This window comes from Rhea americana, unplaced genomic scaffold (assembly GCF_003343005.1).
Source record: "Rhea americana isolate MKP2758 unplaced genomic scaffold, rheAme1 scaffold_247, whole genome shotgun sequence".
NCBI lineage: Eukaryota > Metazoa > Chordata > Aves > Rheiformes > Rheidae > Rhea > Rhea americana.
In genome coordinates this window covers 1035673-1058114 of record NW_028186365.1, presented here as the reverse complement: position 1 = coordinate 1058114, position 22442 = coordinate 1035673, and the positions used below count along the sequence as shown (strand labels likewise).

The window sequence follows — 22442 nt, the reverse complement described above, 5'->3', positions numbered from 1 at the left end:
ACTTCGTAACACCTCAGAACACATTGTTACATGGTACTACAGTTACCAACAGTCTTACTGAAATGCTTGTAAATCCCTATGATTACAGCAGTGGAAAAGAACTGAGGCGTTGACTTCATCCTTCTGCTAGTGCAAGCAGCAGTACCCTAAAGGAGTATCAGATACTATTTCCTACTCTAGTTTCATTTGTTTCAAAACCAAGTGAAATAAAACAGACTAATGGCAATAAATGTTTCAATGTGGATCAATTTTCAAGATGACAGGATGTTCCAGGGGAATTTTACAGAGATTAAATGTGAAGCATTTAAATATTTTTTATGTGRGTTTAGTATGAGGGGTACTCTACCCACACACAGGTGGGCTACGGATTCAACACAGACCTGCACTTCTTGCCTGGTAGTTGAGCTCTGCTGAGTGTGCTGCCTGGTAGAGTTCAGCTGCGAGACTGATCAAGTGCAACTAAGTCCCAAACTTCTGTTGTGACTGGCCATCCAAAAAGACCCATTCCCACATTCAGAGAACTTGTTCCTGCATTCAGAGAATTCTTGTGCTTCTCTGGCGGAATATCTTAATATAGGGAATGCCTCCAGACTACCTTTATTATCCTTCCTACTCACCTAGCCTTCCTGCCATCCTTTTTCAAATATACAGTAACACCCCAGTGGCAACCACATCAGCACTATCAACAGAAAATACTGAGAGAATCTTATTTTTATTTAGTTAGCAGCTGGAAAGAAAGATGGCACAATATGAGCAGTTATTCTAGAAGACCAACTTCGCTTTGAGCTTGAACACTCATCCAACATATCATTCATTTTCAGACAATACAGTCTGCTTGTTCCTGCATTCATGTCATGTCATGTTTATATTAGAACCCCAGTTAAGGGGATTTTGGTCYGTTGAATCACTTATTTTGCATAAATTATTTCAAAGTAGGTTAACCATGCTCTTGAACAAATCCCAATGAATATTTCAATGATTTTAACATTTTTAAGGAGGAATTACTTTAAAAAAACCTCACTTGCTGAAGTAGTTATTAATGCGGTTCAAAAAACCATAACACAGACTTTGTATGATTAAAGACTATCAAGAATTTATTAACAAAATAGACACAGAAACATAACGTGATGATGTTTCTTTGGCAACCAAAAGAAATTTGAGTCACAGATTAGGAGATGGGTAAGCTGGACTTTTTTTTTTTAATCATCTGCTTCCTTTCTGTAATTCTGAAATGCTACCTCTTCATCTGACATGTCTCTCTCATATCACTGTAATACTGACCTACAATTYCCCTAAAACAAACATACACATCATTCTAGGAATTTATAGCAACAGAGGTCAGAGAACCAAAGTCTTGAAAGCTTGCTGCTTTTAGGCTACAACAAATGCTTTCYTTTACTTTTCCCTAGCAACCTCAACACCACACAAGTAATCATGCTCCAAGCTTAGTAATCATTTCTTGTCCTGACTTGCCTATAATATGGTGAGTTTAGTTTGCTCTTTGTTCCCAAACATACTGATCCAAATTCTGATCTCATGTATCTTGACTTTCTGTCTCTACAAGTTCCACACTAGTTATACTAGTGTGAAATCCAAAGTTTCTCCAGCACCTGAATATAATGCCAGGAATTTCTGACCTACTTCATTTGTTCTACTAATGTCTTTTACATAAACAAAAACGTTAAATATGTGCCAGCAAAATCCTTACTCCTTTCAAGGTACAGAGGCAAGAAGATGTCAGTTTTCTGGTACAGACTATGTCAGTTAATATACTGGTAAAATTATATTAAAATTATTATTAAATAATAGGCGAAAGCACTCCTTTGCTGGTAAACCTCTCCATCTCCCTTAGCTATACTCTAGCTTCCTAAAGAAGATTAGGTTTTGAAAGAAGTTTGGGTTTTGAAAGAAGTTTGTACAAATTTCTGATCAATAAACTACAGAAGAAAAATGCCTTAGACCTATAGGTGCAAATAAAATAACAGAGGACTGTGAATTTAGTAAGTAATAGAAGTGGCTGCCACTCTCAGGCATAAAGCAGTAACTGGAAAGCTCTGCAACATATCATCTTGTTATATTCGAAAAAGAAAAAACAAAAATGAAAACAAAAACAACCCCAGTATCATAGMTTTTATTTTCACCACAGACTAAAATACAGGAAGCATCTCCACTAAATGGAAATGAAGCAAGAGGACTGCTGGGTTATCCTGCAGAACGCTATCCAGTAAGGTAGATATTTCTAAAATTAAGTTGTAAGATTAGAGGAAGAARTGCAGAATAATGTTAAATGCAATATTTAACAGAATTCTGAATAGAATCCAGCAAAATAAGCAATACATTTAGCATGCTCCCTTGCTGAGATATGTAATTCCTTTAAATACATTTTAAGCAGCAGRCAGAGCTTGCAAGCAGGAGTGCACTGTTATCACCATCCATTCTATTCATGTGAGACGTACAGCACTGATACTCTTTGAGCTACACCCTGATCTGAGGTACAGTACAATCTAGAATAACTCCATTTTCACTGATACCAATGGGAAACAAATCTGTCTTTTACTTTTGCACTCACTTTCAAAAAGACTTTACTTCTCAGTGATTGGACACTGAAATACAGCAATTGATTTGAAAATTCATGGTAACATTAGTTAAAAATGAGTTCTGGTTGTAGTCCATTCTTTCTGCAAATTGAAAGTAGTATTTTCCAGTCACTCTTCAAGGATTTTTGTGGAAAGTGTATATGTCACCAGTATATAATTTAGAGCCATAATGTTTTCAGCCAGTAACACTAGAATATTCACTTGCTGAGCAAAAGTTATACATTGACACAGCCTGAAAAATAATCTTTTCTGTGTGCTGTTTGCCTTTTCAAAACATCTGAATGTAGGTCTTTGTTCATTTAAATAAGTACATTTCTGAGAAGAACCGAAAGTAGAAACACACTTCCCAGAGAAAGGAATCCATAAAGAGACCGAATTATCTAATCCTTTKACAGGAAGGGGAATTAAGCCATTCTTATGGCAATCTTTTATCTTCTGCTGGCTTAAAACCATTATCTCACAGAAGAAAAATTACAATCTTTGCTGGTCTTTTCAGACTTAACACTCTTTCTTCCCTTGTGAACCATTTTTTCTAAAATTTGTAGAAGTGTGTGTGTGTGTGTGTGTGTGTGCATGCGCACGTGCACCACAGTGTGTATCACTAAATAGAAAGAATCTATGAACATGGCCATGAAGAATTACCTTGCAAGGCACATATCAAAGAGGGCAAGGAAAAAATGCAGAGAAAGGCTTGAGAAAACATTTGGCTTCTGAAGTTATTAGAACTTATTAGCGTTTGAACTTATTAGAAGTTATTAGCGGGGTTAAACGTGTTTGGCTTTGCACTACGTAGGTACCGAACAGAAAAAGAGGTCTCTTGATGATAACTGCAATTGAAAGACAGGATGAAATGTTTTTTACCCTTTATTAAATAAGAAACTYTGTAATAATTTTTCAGGGCTAGGTAAAGACAAAGCAGTACTAATCTCATTTTCAAATATGGTCCTATCCATCCCATTATTGTCAATCAATCCTGGTACATTCAAAAGAAGTGAAAAGTCCTTTAAGCCTAGTCTCCAGGATTCCTGAACAGCATTTTTTTGAATATTTAGAACCTTCTCCTCCCAGTTCTATTTTTTTTTACAAGCAGCTGGAGGTAAGAAAAAGTCAATTTAGTTATAGCTGATCAATAGTTCTTAGAGAAGATGTTGTAGTGAGATGTTACTAATGCATAGCATCTTATACTGTATTTCTCCTTAATAACCAACACCAGAAAATAATTCTCAGACACTGAGGTTATAGCAGGGGTATAGTGAGGTGAATTTGGTGCAGTAAGTGCCACATTTCCAAAAACAGTCCTATCAAAAAAACAATATTAAGTGTGTATGTGTAAGATGCAATTGCACATACAGCCAAATTTTATTTACACAGGCTACATATATTTACAAGTACCATTATCCATTTGCACAAATGTATTCTTGAATATAAAGTGCTTYTCTGACTCTAAAATCGATGCTGTCTGAATTATATGTGGTTCCTTTAATAAAGATTGCACTCAGCAGCATTCTAATACCTCCTACCTACACAATACACACACATATTTAATTTTGTGAGTGCATATGTGTATACAGAAAGTCATACATATGTGCACATACATACACATAAATATTCATTGTCCTTTAAACAGAGAGAGTTCTTCCATGTTTCTTGTACCAACTGACAGTCGTTTGTGTCAAAAACAACAATTCTACCCTATACACAGCCTTTAAGGAAATATTAGAGCTGTTAAACCAAACTCAGTGGGAAATGCTTCATCTCTAAAAGTATYATATAACATAAGGATATAGACATACACTTTTTCAGAAAGATACATGCTTTGTCTGGAAATACTGTTTTATTCACAGTTTGCTTAATTTTTGTAACAGAGAACGTTTTGACTACCATAGCATCCCGTAGAACTTCTGAAGTCTGAAATTATTGCTTGTTGGATTTACCTAGGAGGAAAATTTGAAGAAAAAAAAACACAAGAGGAAAAAAAGTCTGTGCCTCCTGGACTTTCTGACTGAATACTTGGTATAAATCTCCTGTCTTATCTTGTTCCTTTCCCACAACAGGGTTAAGATTTTGAAAATAAAGATACTTTGCTTATTCTTTTAAAACAAATACTCAAGGGGAGCTTGCCATTAAATTGATTAAAGTTTAGGATTAAAAATGATAGTATCTGGTGCATTGCAGAGGTCAGTCTCGGATCTATGAACTCACAAAAATAATTTGCAATTACAACAGCTATTGTTTATTTTGCATATAGTAAGATATTCAAAGAAAACACTAGTCAGTGAAAAACTAGGTAATGTTTACAGAAGAGGAAAACTAGCATTATTACTCTGTCAAATTAACAAATCAATCAACTAACTCTTCAAAATTCWTTTATGTCCTTTATTATGACTACTAAGACCCATAAAAACTTCTTCTGAGTTATTCTTTTTCTTGAGTACATTCTTATTCTTTGGAAAGTATTCAAATAAATGTAATAATTGCAACTAGAAAAAATAAGGTACCAAAGTGGCATACCAATCCAAAAAGGAAAGGAAAGGATAAAGTGGTTTATTTAATAGTTACGAAATCAAGAGAAGACAATAAAGACACTATTATGGTTATTTATGGATCAAGGTTGGAAAAACTGATCACTGTTCAGACTCAACTCAACCAGAAAACTAAGATTTTTTGACTGATTTTTTTTCTGTCAAAAGTAAGGTGAACTAAAGAGCTTTTGCATGGAAAATATATTTACTGTGATTTAAAAAACATACTAAAGATCTGCTTCCTAATGACACCTTTAAAAATCGTCTCTTTTGTCACTAAATATGAAATAAATAGCAGTCAAAGGGTTCAGATCCACCTAATGAACATGCATACAMAATGTATTTCCTTTTCTTTTCTTTTTTGCAATTTTTCTAATTTTTCTACCTTGTAGAAAATTTTAAGTAGCAAAAGGAATAACATGTTTTTTTCTCCACAGTTTTCTGTAGTTGAAGGAAATTTTTAGAAGTTAAAGTGCACTAATACACAGAGTTTCATTTGCTTGTTTGCCACTGTTTAAAGGAAGAGATAAAACACTTTGATAAAATTTGATTTGTGATTACTGATGGCAGAGTAATACATTTTTCCAATCCTTTCATTGTTTAAAGAAACAACTTTTTCTGTGTAGCGCACACAAGTCCTTTACTTTTCTGAAATCCACTGCATTATTCCAACATGCCTCACATTCTCTGCCTGATAGCTGCTCTCCCTAAACTTTAAGTTGTTGACTGTTTGGGAGATACAGGATAAGGTTTGTGAAGCTGGCACAAACAAACATGAGGAAAATTCAGCTATCTGAAACACAAAGTCCAGTAAAATTAAGAATACAAAAAAGAAACATAAAGGAAAAAAAAATAGTGACACAAGTTATCCGGAATGTTTAGCACTTTCTCCTCTGTACTTGTAGTCATTTAGAAATAGTACACAGAGAAAAAGCTAGTAAGAAATGAAAGATAGAGAAGGAAAAAATGTTTATATAATCAAAAACTTAGGTCAAATTTGAAGAAATAACATTCATGGCTTCACAATAGTCTGGGTATGAACTCCAGTCAGAGAATTTTCCCCATCTGAGAGATTTCGACTTTTAATTTAGAAACATTTTTTTCTCTGGAACATTGAAGTCATTTGACCTCAAATTTTAGGAATACTAACAAAGCAAAAAGTTTCTGCTAGAAAGACTGAGTCACACATCCTGCCTTACAATTACTGGACAGACCAACAAAACCTATTTTTTATTCACATACCTACAAAAAACCACACATACATCCATATCGATTTTCCATTATTATATTACTAGGTACAGAGCCAAATAAGGGGTCATATGGAGGATTTGTAAGATTAGTCTTTCTGATAAATCTGTATATTATCAATAAATTATAAATGCAAATTGTATGACAGGCTATCTTCATGTCTCCTATCTTTCTGCTGCACAACTAAAGGCAAAACTGGCTGTTCGCTTTATACATTTACATGTGTCAAAGATACTTGCACAATGAAAAAGACTTTTATAAAGACAATAAACAAATAAAATTCAAAACCTGGGAGATGAGGAGTTCCCTGATACATTTGTGTTTAAAAGGCACAGATATGCATCAAATCATAGAATCATAGAATCAKTAAGGTTGGAAGGGACCTCTGCAGATCATCTAGTCTAAACTCCCTGCTCAGCAGGGTCATCTAGAGCATGTAAATAAAGATACACGTTTTGTGAACAAARCAACAGCCATTTAAATGTGCAAAAATGATAAATTAATGTCTTAAAATCCACCGTGGAGAATAAAGCTAGTAGAGAAAAAGGGATCATAATGATTCAAAAATCAAGAGGTCAGTAAAAACTAGAAGATTACAAAATGTGTGAAACAGAATAAATGATTCAGATACAAGTCATCTATATGCTCTGCACCTTCTGTGCTAAAAGAATACTCACTAGACATTTACACAAACATTTCTTTAGGGAGCAGCAAAGAAAGCTATTTAAAAGAGTCAAAAGTATGGTCTGGGTGTAAAGAGGAAGGTTTTCCAAATGGATATACCACATTACATCATGATTTTGATATCAGAAATTTACTGTCCTTAAACTCACAATTTCTAATCACATGCATTCGTGTATCCACCATTTCTAGGTCACTCCCCACAAAACACTAAAATTAGGAAGGAAAATAAAGTCAACAAAAAGAGGAAGCTTTAAAAGTATCCTATATAGTCACATGTGCAATGTTTTACTCCTAGTTCTATTTAGAAAAGATCACTTTATATTCCCAGCAATTGAGTCCTCTTCTACCTAATTCCATATTATCTTGGTTTATGTTATCACTGTAATTAAAGAGATGAGTTTCTTTAAATATACCTGAACCACCTTTAAATTCAGTTCTCCAAATACTATCCCTGTATAGTTCTGCAAATTCATATTACAGCTAAGGAACTTTTAAACAAGCAGAAATATCCATTCCAGGTTTCCAGCTAGGTTTCCATTTTATCATCTCACCCATACTGTTACATATGCTTGACCCAGAATAAGTGACAAACTGTTCAGGGACAATGATGTTTAATGTCTATTAGCTCTGTACCTGTTTTCAAGGGACTGCTCCCTTTGGAGTTTGCTGAAAGGGGAGGACAAAAGTTAATGGGGGTGACTTGGTCTAACTTGACAAAGCATAAACCTAGGCCACCTATTAAAACATACACCAGTAGCAAGGCTCCTTATCCTCCCTTCTTCCAGGATCTATGGCACCAATATGGGATGCCAGAGGCTGCCCCTCTTYTGCACCCCACCTGATCAGACTCTATCTCAATGCTATATGGTGCAAAACCCATTCCCTGACAGTTTTCCATCCCCAGCTGCATAATCAGTTTGGATTAYATAAATAGACAAGACAGGAGAGCTCATTTCAAAAGACAAGTCAGTCATCCTGATAGCTTCTGCCCAAGGAACACRATGACAATGAGGACAGACAAACAATAAGGATAGGGTCTGGCATACAGCTCCGATTGAGGAAGTYCGGTTTTCTCTTCCTTCCTTCCTTCCTTTGAGGAAACTTTCCAGGAGCCCAACATCTTTAACTGCTTTTTAAATGTAGTCTTTTGTTAGTATTTATGTTCATTCTTCCTCACAGAGATAAGTGCTTTCATTAATTTCTCTCTTTGTTGTCTGGAGTTTCTGTACTGTTGTCTGTGAACAGCACATACAGTAGCATGGMTTGTTGAACAGCAGTCTCTTCTCTAATTACAGTCATCAGCTTTTTTGCTTTTGATAGTTACATAAGATCCACTTGTCAAGCTTCAGACACTATTGTCTGCATAGCTCATTATCAAATTTTCCACCAAATGGCTTTTTAATGACCTCAAGTCTCATTAGTATCCTTAYGGCTTTGGGATAGTCAGATAAAGCATCGCCATACAAATTTTTCCTCTGTAAGAATCTCAAATGCCGAAGTTAGATTAATGCTAGAGAATTCCCTGACTAAACAATTTATTCTGTTCTTTGCTAAAGAGATGTATCATAGTCATTTCAGACAACACTTCTATTCTCAGTTATTTTGCAATTATGACAGATTTGTAGGAATGTATGTCTTTGGTTAATGTAATTGCACAGAAATTTTAGTTAAGCTTCCCAACAACTTTCCTCTAACTGATCCCCTTAATTCTCTTCTCTCCTTCCTCACACTTTCATGGTTCCCATGAAGATTTACTTAAAGGCTGGCTGGGTATTTCAAAGCACCCACACACGGTTCCTAATTTTCACACAGTACTACTAAGTTTATTCAACTATGTTCCAAGTATCCAAGGAAGTCATGGAGACTCCATCGTGGAGAATACAAATTATTAAGTTATTGAAAAAATCTAGATGATTAAAGAAAAGTTAACTAGTTGTGGTAAATAAATGAGCTAACTTGAAGACTAGTGGGAAGAGAAACCTCCTAAAAGGAGTCAAAGATACACTTACAGGTAGATGACAAGTAAGTTCATTCTTAGATAAAATAAAGAAAGTGTCACAGGAAAAGGCAACTGACATGAGAATTTTTGAGGACTTTTTGCTAAGTTTTCCTAAGAGAAAGTGTAAACGCTAGCATGTACAGAACATTAAATTTATTGTGTATTAGCAACTCAAGTACACAAGTTACTAGGCTTTAGCTATATTTCACATCCCAACAGTTTCTGTTAGAAAAGCCACGTTTACCATCTTAATGTATCTGTATTTTGTTTATACCTATACATTTGACTCCTCTAATATGTTAAGAAACTTTAAGATGTTGTGTTTTTGCTCTATCTAATCTTAGAGCAAAGTATTAATCAAATATAGTGCATCTCAAACCTACATTTGTATGCAACTAGCACTCCYTCCCAACATTCTCACTCAGAAGCCTTCAAACTTGTGGCACGGTATKTTTTCTATAATCCCATTTCCTTTTTAATCACATGCATCTCCTTTTTTGTATTCTATTGATGTTACAAAGAATGAATGCAGCCCTTGCACTACTAAAAACAAAAAGCTTCTTACTTCCAGGAATGCACTGGCAAGACTCCACGAGAACAAGATTTAACTTTTGAGCATGGCAGTGGGCATACAGGGCGAATGGGTGGTCCTTCAAAAAAAAGGGGGGGGCTTAAATTCATTCAAATGGCAACAACACATTAATTTTATCTTATAACTGGCAAAACTCTTGCAAAACTCTCAATGCACAAGTCACAAAATGTGAAAAAATATGRTACAGTTGTCTGGTTTTCTATACTGTCATTTAGACCTTTATTTAACTCATATGAGCTTTCCTTGTATATAAGAATGTCTTATTTTTACTCATCAGCCAAATGTGAAATTCATTTCTTTTGCCCATAAACGAGGAAAGATCCACAAAACCATGCTACAGAATCAGTTAGTCTGTTCTACAAATCAGTCAGTATAGTTATGTCCTTTGATGAAAATGCAATTTTTGTTGCAAAAGCTTTAATCAAAAGAGATCTGCACTAAAATTGTCTTTGTTAATTTTCCTGTCTAAATTGCAATAAGTAAACCTTCCAAATACAGTTATTGTATAGCCCCTTTTTTCTGTAATCTATGAACCTTGTTTTGTTCCACCTTGTGAATGATGTCACCCTTTTATTTAGGTGACTTAATATGCTGCTTAACTTGCACTGTAGTCCAAGAGTAGCTATGGGAATAACATTGTTCTACAGCTACTTCCCCATTTGAAAAACCTCTTAAAGCTGTTATCCATCTGCATTTCACTCACCGTGTGTGAAACATCTATACAGAAAACAGTAAGCTCTCTGTTTCTTACAGCTATATTCCAGTCAACAACCTCTTTATAGTCCAGGAGAATTAATCACTCCTTTTATTTTTCTTCCTCTGTCTCCATTTTTCTTTTTAATCATAAGCTATACAAAACAGCTTGATGTGATAGCTTGAAAGAATCCTACATCTTTATCTCCTAAATGTCTGGGTAGAGAACTTTACTTTTTATTAAAATTACTAATCTGAGCCCTGATGATTCTATCTATTATTTGAAGAGGACTGATGAAATTATCAACATGCAAAGTTAGATACCAATTTCTAAAACTTTTAAAAGCTTTTTCACGCTAGTTCAAATTATGCCCATTCTCAGTCTCATTTCTTACAGTTCTTGAAAAAGCTCTTATTTTTTTGTATGAGAGATTTAGGGCAAAGGAAAATGTTCTGTCAAATACAGTACTGCAACAGCATTGCAGTTTCCCCCCATAATATAAGCTGGATTTTATTTGAAATGCAGTAACTTGGTAACAAATCAGATTTAAAACTATAATTATATTTATCCCCATTTGGCATTCCATTTGAAGATCTTCCCCCTGACACTGTGTCAAACACTGCATCGGAAATAGCACAGRTAAGTTCAAAGGGCGGACATATTACTGAGTAAAATATCAGCCCAGTGAAAAATCACAGAAAACCAGTTACACAGAACATTTAGTACTAGCTTAAACTAAATGCCAGTTACTACAAAAGGAATAAAGCTGTACTGAAAGAGAAAGACAGAACCAACAGCTGCTAATACTGTTCCCTTGTTGTTAAATTCCGGGATTTGGATCCTGATTTTCTCATGCATTTAAGCTGTATAAAGGGACCTAAAAATGAGCTAAATGAAATCAGATGATAAGTATTTCAGTATGTTCATCAAGACCACTACTCTCACAAACCAGCGTATCCTCATATTTAGTCCATTTGTAGGAAGCTATAGAAGAGATAAAACATATTGTTGTACAATGCTCTATTCCAGGGGCTCTCAGTGGACATATAGAACTAAACCAGCACTCATCCCAGGCTAAAGAAACCTATACATAACCACAGACTAGTTCTATCTATTTCTCAGATAATGAGGGAGCTATAATGATCTGCAAAAAATATATATATATATATATATATATATATATATATATATATATATGCACATGATAAAACTTACACAGGATTTTAATGAAGAATTAGGGTGGAATTTATCCTTTCCAACTAAGACCAAAGAAATTAATGATTATATGAAAGATTAATCAAAACTAATAGTGGGGAATCCTTAACCATCTAAATGAAATCCTCTCAGAAGGGCTCCACAAGGTCCATGGAAATGTGTCATTTGCTGGTGGTAATTTGGCTGTAGAGTAGAATCGGAGTGGAACACTAAAATATATGTATATAGCAAGGTGAAATAACTATGTTATGCAATGCCAAGAGTAAAATTACATCTTTGTCTGAGCCAAGAAATACACTTCCTAACATTTGGAACTCTACCAGTCAAATTTCAGGTAAAAAGTCACATTCCCCCTACAGAGAGCCAAAATACCTGCAGTAAAAGTAACCTGATTTGACAAGCCATATTACCTACAGAACACCCGCTGCCATTAATAGGGTCACTTATTTGCTTTATGCAACCAAAAAAAAAGAACAAAGAGGAAAGACACTTGTTAAATTGTATCTATAGGATGCACAACAACAACTTAAACTGATCTCTATTTCTTTTTAAATTGTATTAAAATCTGCCTATGGTCAAATCCCACGGTATTTACATGCAAACAGTACAGTACCAATAATATACTAGAGTCTTTATTTTTGCCTTAGGACAAAAGCTACGCTTTGTCATAATAATGAAAGAGATAAATGCAAACACTGAGGAACCTTCATAGATATGACCCAAATACTCAGGCTGTGGTTTCAAAATACAAAATTTCCATTGGTTACTACAGTGAGTAACAGCATATTGAATTGCACTTGGAAGCAAATGAAAAAATCTATGGGCCTTTGGCACCATTTGCTTCATGCAACTGTCTCTACCCACTACATCAGCTGCTGAGGGTAGAAGGCACTGGACATATCCACTGCGGACCTACAAAAAGACATAGCTAAGTGCATTAAGAACCGTATCTTGAATAAGAGGGGAAAGGCCTCCTCGAATACAGCAAGAAGAATTAATGAAAGCTCCAGGAGAATCAATAAACTTTATCATCTTGAAGAATGTTAGCTTTTTCATCATTGAGTATAACAGCAATTTCCACTTCCCTCTTTAGATTTTCCTTTTATTGTTGAGCTGGCACATTCTTGATTTCCTCAGAAATTGAAAGAACGGTATAACACAGTCAAGTAGAGATCATCCAGTTCCTCACTAGCTTCATTAAACAAAGTAGGAAATGAAATAAAGGTGTCTAGGTGAAACAAAGCACTACTTTGCATTCTCTGAGCATGAAAGTGGAGTGAGAAAAGAGGATTTTATGAGATCTTTCTCTCACAACTCATAAACTTCTGAGTCATGTAGAACAGCCAGCTAAAGAATAATAGTGATAGCCAAGGTTGCTAGGTATGGCTCAAGATGTGAGGCCTTTATTCCCTGGTGTGAAGGACTTAATAGATATATAGTATCTTGGTACCTGCTATTAGTGGCTACTTCAGGGAACTTCAAATTTAATTAACTTTCATAGTAATCCAAGCAACATTTTAGACCAGTTCAAAAAAGAAAAAAAACATGTAGAAAACTAAAAAATTCCTTTTCCTTACCTTACTACTTGTTACTCCATGGGCAATGAATGCCAGTTGAAAAAAGGTGTAACACTTTCATGTAGCTAGTTGTTTGGAAACATTTTATAACATAAGGATTCCATGGCTAGTATGTTCCCTCTTTTCTTATGGTGTAAGGCCACACTGCTAGCTGCAAAAGTCCCTAGAATTACAAGGCAGCCTAATCACTACTGCTCTTTCAGTAATGTCTTTTGAGCCATCATAACCCAGCTAAAAAGATGCTACTGTACGGGTGATTCAGCATGCCTGTAGTTATGCTCCCAGAGCATTAGAAAGTGTTTTCAAACCCCTCTTTCTCCATAAGTGTTTTTTAAAAGTAGCAATTTTCAAGCAAAACAAAAAAAAAAAAATGTAGAGCGGCATATGGCCAAAATTTGACTTAATTTCACCACAGGTTGCTTTTTATTTACAAGCAGCTAATCCCCTCTCAAACTACACAAAGGAGCACCCACTGGCAAAGGCATACAGATAAAATTGGCATGCCTCTGTATTGTTCTTTCTAATCTGGACCATTAAGGAAAGGGTGAGAAGGCTAGTTTTGTCATTTAAACAGGCTTAAAGCCTTTCTCCAAATGAGCTTTTGTCTACACAGAAGAATGCATCTAAGAAATTTAAGGGGTTTCTGTTAGTGTTGCATTCTCAAGTTGACTTGGCTACAGGAACACCACCCTGTTTATTTGGCCCTCCTACTGTAAATGCAAGAATTATTTCCAGCTGCCAAAACCAAAGAGGATTCAGTCTCACTAAATTCTTTCTCAGAGGTGAAACAGGATGAGATTATGAAGTGCTAAGAAGCAACTATATGAAATTCTGAACTGCACCTGTGCAACTAAATCTCCATTTGTACAGGTGCTTTTAAAATTGGATTTGAACCTTTAAATTCCCTGATTCATCCCCTGAAAGCCACAGAAGCTCAAATAACTAATGAAATTCAGAGACAGAAAGGCTTAAAATAGTTTCAAGCTGTGAAGTAAGGCCTCAGACTAGCTATATTTTTCGATTCATTGCTGATGTGACATATCAAGCATAAACATAAATTGTACAACCGAGTTGCCAAAGATCAAAGGGTAGCCAGTAGCTAAGTAATTTTCTTTCAGCACAGGAGAGGTCATCACCTGGCCCATCACTAAACAGAACGCATATCTGGAAACAGGAGGAAAATAATGTATTGGTTAGCACGATCTGGTTTCGCTTTGCTTTTTACCTGGCACATCTTGCACAGATATTCAGTGTGACCTTTGCTTGAGGCTCAGCAGGATGAGCGCTTCGAGTTTGATTGAATTTGCTCCCAGAAGATATCACACTTGTTACTCCTTCCATTCTTAGGTCATCAAGATCCTCTGCAACAAGACAGAATAACTGGATGAATACAGTATTAAATTTTTTAGGAATAATGATATTTCCCCTGTAGAATCACTGAACAATGGAACAACTCAAAAATTTGCAAAAAAAAAAAAAAGACATTTGAGGGGATTTTATTAGCATTAGTATCATTCTGATACAAGGAGTCTCTTTTAAAATATTCAATGCCCTTTCCATTTCAAACTGTGTTGCCTATTTTTTCAAACCTTATCAATCCAATTCATTTATAAAATACTGCAAAAAGCTTTGTCAAGAGATGCTGTTCAATAGCTTCCATTTGACACAAGGATTCTTATCAAGGGGACATTCAACTTTGTGAGTGTATGCCCTTCCTCATTTTTTTTATTATTTATTCACCTAGTAAAGGAAAAGTGTTGCTAAAACAAAAATATTCTGCTAAACCTGGAAAATATGAAATGGATACATATTTTATCATACTGAAGGGGACCATAATGTGCATACTCACCACATTGTTGTAATAATTGAGCTACTAATAATCATCATTGGATTTTACATTACTGTAAAATCATTTCCATTTTGCATAAAGACAGCTGAGACTCACAGAGAACTGGTTACCCAAGATCACGCTGGCACAGTGCGGCCAAGTGAGGCTATGGATCAAATCTCCTGGTTTACAGTCAGAATATTCCTCACAGATAAACTGTTATTTTTTACTAACACATACAAAATACGTATACATAGTGTATCCATAAACCACCATTTTCCATTCTTTATAATTTGTTTAGGTTCTAGTTGTTTGTGCTAATATATTCTAGACTAGATGCTGCCTTTGGGGATGATTTTTTTGTATTTGTGCTGTAGTTTAAAATAGCTCATAASCTGAAAAATAAACAAAATACTGATCAGCTGCTGTTGAATGAGCACAAAGCATCCTATGCACCGATTGATGTATGTGGTTTATGGTATACATTATGTGATGAAAATGTATTTCAGACAATCTGCACACATATTTTCATATATTTATATTTACAAAAGAAACTAGACATTAAAGGATCTGAGTGGAACAGGAAGTATATAAAGGCAGACTTTAGGTCCTGACATCAGAAGGGGAAAAGTCACAGAGAACTTTAAAATCACACGAGGCAATGCTGAATTGGAACTTAAAATACACAAGGATATATCCATATAGATATGTGGTGGAGTACCTCCTCACACACAAAAAAGTAAGGTACATCCACTGAATCATTGCATGAGACACTTCTAGTTTGCCTCAGTAATTCACAGGCATTACTCCTGTCACTGTGCTTCAAAGTATGGCCAGTATGGTCAGACTGACAGGATGATAACATGTCAAAAATATTCTTTTCAGGAGACATCCATTTTAATAAGCCRTATCTATCCAACGTAGTGCTCAAGAAAGAACAGGAGCAACAAACTTAAATGAATTTTTAATGAATAAAGCCTGTAGATCTTCTTTTCTTAATATTTCATTTTTCTGCCTATCTCTCTCTAAAATTCCTTTTCTTTGTGATATAAACTGACATAGCTTTACTGAAGTCTCTGGCATCAATTTACATCATTTCCAGACCTTTTCCTTTAAATTTTATCTATTGTTGACATTGCTGATACAGACTAAATCAAATGGCTTGAAAGTCTACATGATAAAGAATTACAAAATCAACCTTCTATGAATCATTTCATAAAAAGTATTACATATTTCGAACAGATTATGCATTAAAAAAATAGTGTTTGACTGTAGTTTAAACAGGTGAGAAAAGTTATATATCTTTGAACAGCTGTAAATCCCTGGATGCATTAGGATTTAAATGAAATGGATGCATACACCCCAGTGCTCCTTCTCCCTCGCTCCCACCAGCAACTGTTATTTCTTTAAATGAGGTTTCCAACAATTTTCTGCTTGATTAACTTTTGGCTCTCTAATGACTTGTTTCAATAAAGCGATAACATATAAGCTGCCCTCCATCACACCTTTTATATTTGACTCCTTATATGCAAGACATACCTTCTTCCTTTTTTAGTCAACTGCTAACATTTTCTTCTCAAGAGGAAATGAAATGAAACTTTGAATGCACAAAAACCATGGATTTCAGAGGTGTCTGTAGATGTACCTACCAGACAAGTATGCAGAATACTAGATAGGATTGATTTACTGTCACAAGCTGTTAAACCAGTAGCAGAAATGTGCATGCTAAACTCCAGATTCTTTTAAATACATCATATTTTTCTCAAGGACTTCTCATTGATCTAATTCAGCATTGGGCATAACCTCACTTTGGCAAGCTCTACAAAAGCTGTCAATATTCTAACTACACAGAGAAGTATAATTCCACATACAAAATCCTGAAGAATAACTGCAGTTTTTAACCTAGTTTTGATTACAGTACTTCTACTTTAGTATTGAATGTTTTCAGTTTCTTCTGGATGTTTCAGATTTACAATGCAAATACTGCACTTTCTTTTCACTAGAGCAACTGGGCTTTGAGAAGTTGCCCAATTCTGAATAGCCACAACGGAAGGCAGGAATTTTTGAGTTACAGACAAGTTTACATGCCATCTGGCAGTCTTCCTGACTGATCACATCCATTATTAAAGTCCCTTAATTCAATAAAACAATAAATCGTACAGTAATTTCAGTGTTAAACAGTATCAAAAAAGATTGTTCAATAATTGATGGACATTTTGCAGAACAATACTTGTCCCTAAGCAAGGATGTTATTAAAATGAACACAAACAATGAGTGTAATAATGCCTTTTAAGAATAAAAAATAGGTTCCTAAAGGTTTAAATGTTTCTATGTAAAACTGAAGAGCATCAGTCTTAGCAAAAAAGGATTTCACTGGGAAGTCAATTCAGTGATAGGGTTGGGAACACTGAATCTTTTCTCTTTCTTTGTACTCTTTGCTACCCCAGCCAGTGATGATGCAGCTGAGTAGTTCAGTGATTTTATTGGGCAGCAATGAGGTAATTCACCAAGAAAAAGAAAGAAAAGCCCACTTGATTAATGCTTCTGTGATGGAGGAAAGGAACACTGTAAAACTTCTCAAATCCTTACAAAATTGTTACCTATGATTGTACAGTGAAGACTGGGCATTCCAGTAAGCAAAACTCAYCAAACTTAGGTAAACTTGCTATTTTAATGCAGGACTTTGCACTGCATTTATTTCACTTAATGTTATTTCTACTTTATTCCCTAAGATAACCCTGTCTTGCTCCTTTACCAATTTTCATCCAATATGCTCTCTTAAAAACAAACAAACAAACAAAGGAATTCYATAGTTTACACAGCTGTTAGAAGAAACAATAGCAGAATAATAAGTAAAAATTCCCCTCACCAAACATGAGACCTTGTGATCCAGTCACTACCAACTTGTCTGAACCATTAAAAGACTATACCGTAATTCCACAGTAAAATACCTCTCCAGCCCCTGCAGTGGTATGGTTTATAACTGTAGCAATGATGAGAAATTAACATTTAAACACACAGATTTAAACTTCAACTGTGGCACGATACAGTAAGAATAAACATAGATATTTGTGAAAGCAATACTGAAAACTGCAGATTTACAATTTCTTTTATAAAGGAATACAGTCTTTTATCACTTCAGCTAGCCTGTAACTGAGCAAGATTTCTCAACAAAAATTGTAAACAAAATACATACCTCATTGCATGTATATCAATTCAAAATGTTTCTATATTTTTTAATTAAATGCTATTATTTCACCAAAACATTTTTGTAACATAATTTATTTAAATAGGCCAATTCAATACTTAGCTTTTTTGTTGTGCGTTTGTAATTCTAAGCGCTGTTTTCCAATGATTATATATATATTTTTTCTCAGATCATTGATTCATGGAAATAAATTCATACAGCTGCAATTATCAGACACTGCCATAATAACAATACATGAAAATACTTAAAACTGAGAAAAATATCACAAGTGCATAGCATAGCACACACAAAAAAAGATATTTTCTATATTAATAGTAATGCAACACTAAATTAAATTCTTTGTAAATTTTTCCTGGACAAGTTTCATCAGCAAGGGGAAGGGGAAAAGGGTATCTACTTCATCTAGTAAGCAGGTAATTGCTTTTAAGCAGCACAGTGTTTGTAATTATTTACTTCCTTTCCCTTTGGGGTGGGTGGGTGGGGGGAGTGTTCTAGGATCTGTACAAGATAGCTTAATTAATGCCTTGGGCTGAGGGGATGTAAAATCATCTTACTGAATTCTCCCACTAGACTCTCATACCATTCGGGGCCAGAGCCCTTCTCATGCAAAACTCCTGTAAAATGCAGCGAAAGTTCAGTTGCACAGAAAGCTTACACAGTCAGGCTCTGTGCTAGTATTTAACATGATCAAGTCCCCTTTGCTACTTTCCACCATTGTAAAACATGTAGTAATTTCCTAAGAGTACTTTTAGAGCAAAAATCAAGAATTTTAACGTGTAAAGCTGGAAAAGACCTACTTCATCTTCAGAAAGGTTGCAACCGCTGAGAATTTCTCTATTCTATCTAATGCGAAGAGCAGCACTATATGTGCTGGTGAAAAATTCAGATAATTGAGATAATGAATCCTGATTTATGTTCTTRCGGGCTGCCAGTTATTTCTGATCTATCAGTAAAATAATGGTTCTTCTTTGGAAGCAGTGAATTTCTAAAGGCAGCTTTTCTTGATAGACATCGATGGATTCTGTCTACATAGCATTGATTTGTCATGGGCTGTTGACTGAGGCTCAGACTCTAGTATGCTATATTACTCTCATAAAAAAAAAAAAAAATCTTACCGCCAATAGCAGTTCTGCATGTGTTCCAGCAATTTCTGCTGCCCTGGATGTCATACCTTGTGTTTCTTATTATGTTAATGAGTCCTCTCTGTTTTAAATGGATTTTCTTACCCATATCAACATATATAACCCACAAAAATTATACATTAACTCTAAAACTCTTGGAACAAGCAGGAATTAAGCTTCAGAGTAAAGAAGAAGCATTGATTTGGAAGGCCTGATCCCTCATCCCTGGAATAGGTGTATAATCATTTACTCCAGCTGAAGCACAACTGGAGTTGTGCAATACACTAGCTGCAGGGTATCCCACTTTGTCTTCTCTTATTCTGTGATTTCAATGCCATAGAACAGACAATGCTGTTAGTCTGCTATGTATGTTCTAAAATGCCTTCCTACTAGCATCACTGAAACACTACGTTCAAGCCAGTTCAGACCTTCCCCACAAACTGCTGAAGAAAACATTGTCCTGAGCAGATCCAACACGAGATTTTTGTTTCCAAGAACCATTTTAGATTCCTGAACCCACTGTTCTGGAGACGTTACTTTATAAGTATCTGAAGTTGTCAAAAAATTCCCTAAATGTTTGTGCTTCCACAGATAGAAGACATGCAAAATCAATTGAACCCTGACTGATGCTGCTGAATGCCTGAATTTGTACATCCACCTTTGGCTACATCGTTTGTCAGAGCCACTCTAGCAGAATCCTTAAGATTAAAAAAAAAAAAAAGAAATAAAAAAAAGGGACAACAGAAAGCAGCATTGTTTGTGTATAATGATACATGCAATCAATCACTGATTAGAGTTCTCACCTTTAATCAGCAAGGGTGAGAGGGATCTGTCTTTAGTTTTTCCACCTGCCTTTTTTAAGCTAGGATTGGAATTAATKTAGGAGACGGCCGTTTCCACTGAAGTATTTCCATTTTTGTGAGAGCACCTTCCAGAATCTTAGACAGCTACACTGAGCCATGRCCCCCAGAGGCAACCTCCTGCTTATTCTCCCTTCTGCTAGTAGAAGGGATGTTTGTTACTACAGAAGAAAAAAAATACTTGCAACAAGCAACATTGATAGAGCACTGCCTTAAAGGATAAGAGAGTATGTCTAAAATGCACTCTGGCTTCAGGCCCTTGGACCAAATCTGGCTCATGAGGATTAGAAAATAGACCTCCTGTTTCCCACTGGCCCAAACCACTGACTGGATGCAACCGCGTCTGAAATGGATTGGTATCGTGCCCACATATCATTCCCTACTGGTTATTCTAGAACAAATGACCCAGTATCACCAAATAACCATCGCTCACCATTTAGCTAACAACAAAAACTATGTAACCMTTGCTTCTCCATACCAAAGGTGATTCAAAACACATATTGGCTCAAACCGCCAGCCAGGTATTTCCATCCAGTGTAACAGAATCACTTCAAACACTGTACCTTTACAGTAAATAGAATCTACTATTGATTAAAGTATGTTAATGATTTCTACATTTCCAATAAAATAAAAATTGGAGTATTTCAGTTGCGTTATGTCAGGTTCTATAATGCATTATTGCAACTGCCATAATTGTGCAAAATATTTTTGCTATAAAATAGAATAACAAAAAGGTTACAATGAGAAAAGTCACAAAATAAATAGAAATTCTGGAATTCAGAAGATTTCTAAAGGAATTTCTTTCAATGTTCTTCATTGCAGAGCATTTCTTTTACACTTTAGCTCTAATTAAATCAAATTTTTAAATTAAAAACAAATTCAGATCACTATTTCTAGTCAGCTCCACCTTTGATGTTATTGGGTTATGCAACCTCTATATTTAATTGAACATGCAATTCAGTTCTCAGTCGATATCTGCATTCTTAAAGAAAACCAACAAAAAAAGATTTGCTGTAACAGAATAAGCCATATTTAAATGTTATCTTTTTTTAAAAAAAATCTATTAGAATATTAAATCATAGGAAAGGAATGTATATTTAAAAGGTTTCTTTATTTGTTTTTTTCTTTTAATATCGGTTTGTTTTTCATTTCCTTCAGCTATAGTATTTTYCAGGCAAGTTTGGCTAATGTGGTACATATGCTGACTAAAATACTGCCAAAATATTGAATTACACATGGCATTATTATTTACGTATTTCTTCATTGAATCAGCTTTGAATGAGACAGATCATTTGCATGTTGCTTATATGAAGTTTTAAGAAATGAGCTAAGATAATAATAATTAACTAATTCAATAATACTGCCCATTAAACATAAAGTAACCACAGTGAAATTTTTTCAATTTCACAGTGGAATTTTATAGGTAGAGAAGATATTAAAGAACTGTTTAGTTTTGTATGAATCAGTTTTTGCATTGAGGGCTACATTCATATTTCTTTGCATCCATCCAGTTTACTCTACCAGCCCCTTGACAGAATTGAGCTTGCCTGGCTTGTCAAGAGGCCCACAGCAATTTATACATCTTTTATTGAAACAAAAGTTGAGGTAAAGCACAAAAACCACAAATAATCTAAYGCCAAACATTTCCAGTAATAATGGACCTTCCAACAGCTTTCTTCTAAAAAATTATTAGTATAAGGAATGCCAGTCACTTCTGCATCTGTATGCTCTCTTTCATAAATTTATCTAGCACAGGGATTTCTACAGTGGAAATTTCTCTCTTTCTCCAACTTCCTTCAAAATTTTTCATTAAAATGATCGGATTTCAAATGTAGTTAAACACAATACTTGTTCTTTAGAGAATCTTCTTCTTGAAGACAGAAGCATATATAAAATGTGGTACGTAAAAGCTGGTCTTCCTCATCAGATCTAGAAACACTACAGTCCTCTCTGAGACATTCACGTATCAATAATTCTAAGATGATCACCAAAAAAACTTAGACAATCAACTAGAAGAAACAAACTGTGGCTCTTTGTTACTGCTCTTCAAACTTCTGCGTAGCTGCAAAGGGACAACTGCCCTCCTTGTTATCACAGCTAGCTAAGAATCAAACATAAGACAGTAAAACTGAAGCTCTGACATTTCTTCCAGCTGCATTCCTCCATCAGCCTGCAGCAACTCCACTTTGATCTGAATGAGACAAGCACATCTGTTTTGTAGCATTATCCCTATTCTGGCCAGATACAGGGACATCTGGAAGACCACACTGTCTACACTAAGAGAAGCAGACATCAGC

The 22442-nt window shown here is 35.1% G+C and overlaps 1 protein-coding gene across 1 annotated transcript in view; it reads right to left on the bottom strand.

The window, feature by feature from the left end:
• Positions 1 to 22442, bottom strand: part of CUNH8orf34 (chromosome unknown C8orf34 homolog) — a 147795-nt gene that overhangs the window by 35676 nt on the left and 89677 nt on the right. The window contains exon 8 of the mRNA XM_085306785.1: positions 14354 to 14489. Within this exon, the coding sequence (XP_085162911.1) occupies positions 14354 to 14489 (136 nt within the window). The remainder of the gene's footprint in view (positions 1 to 14353; positions 14490 to 22442) is intronic.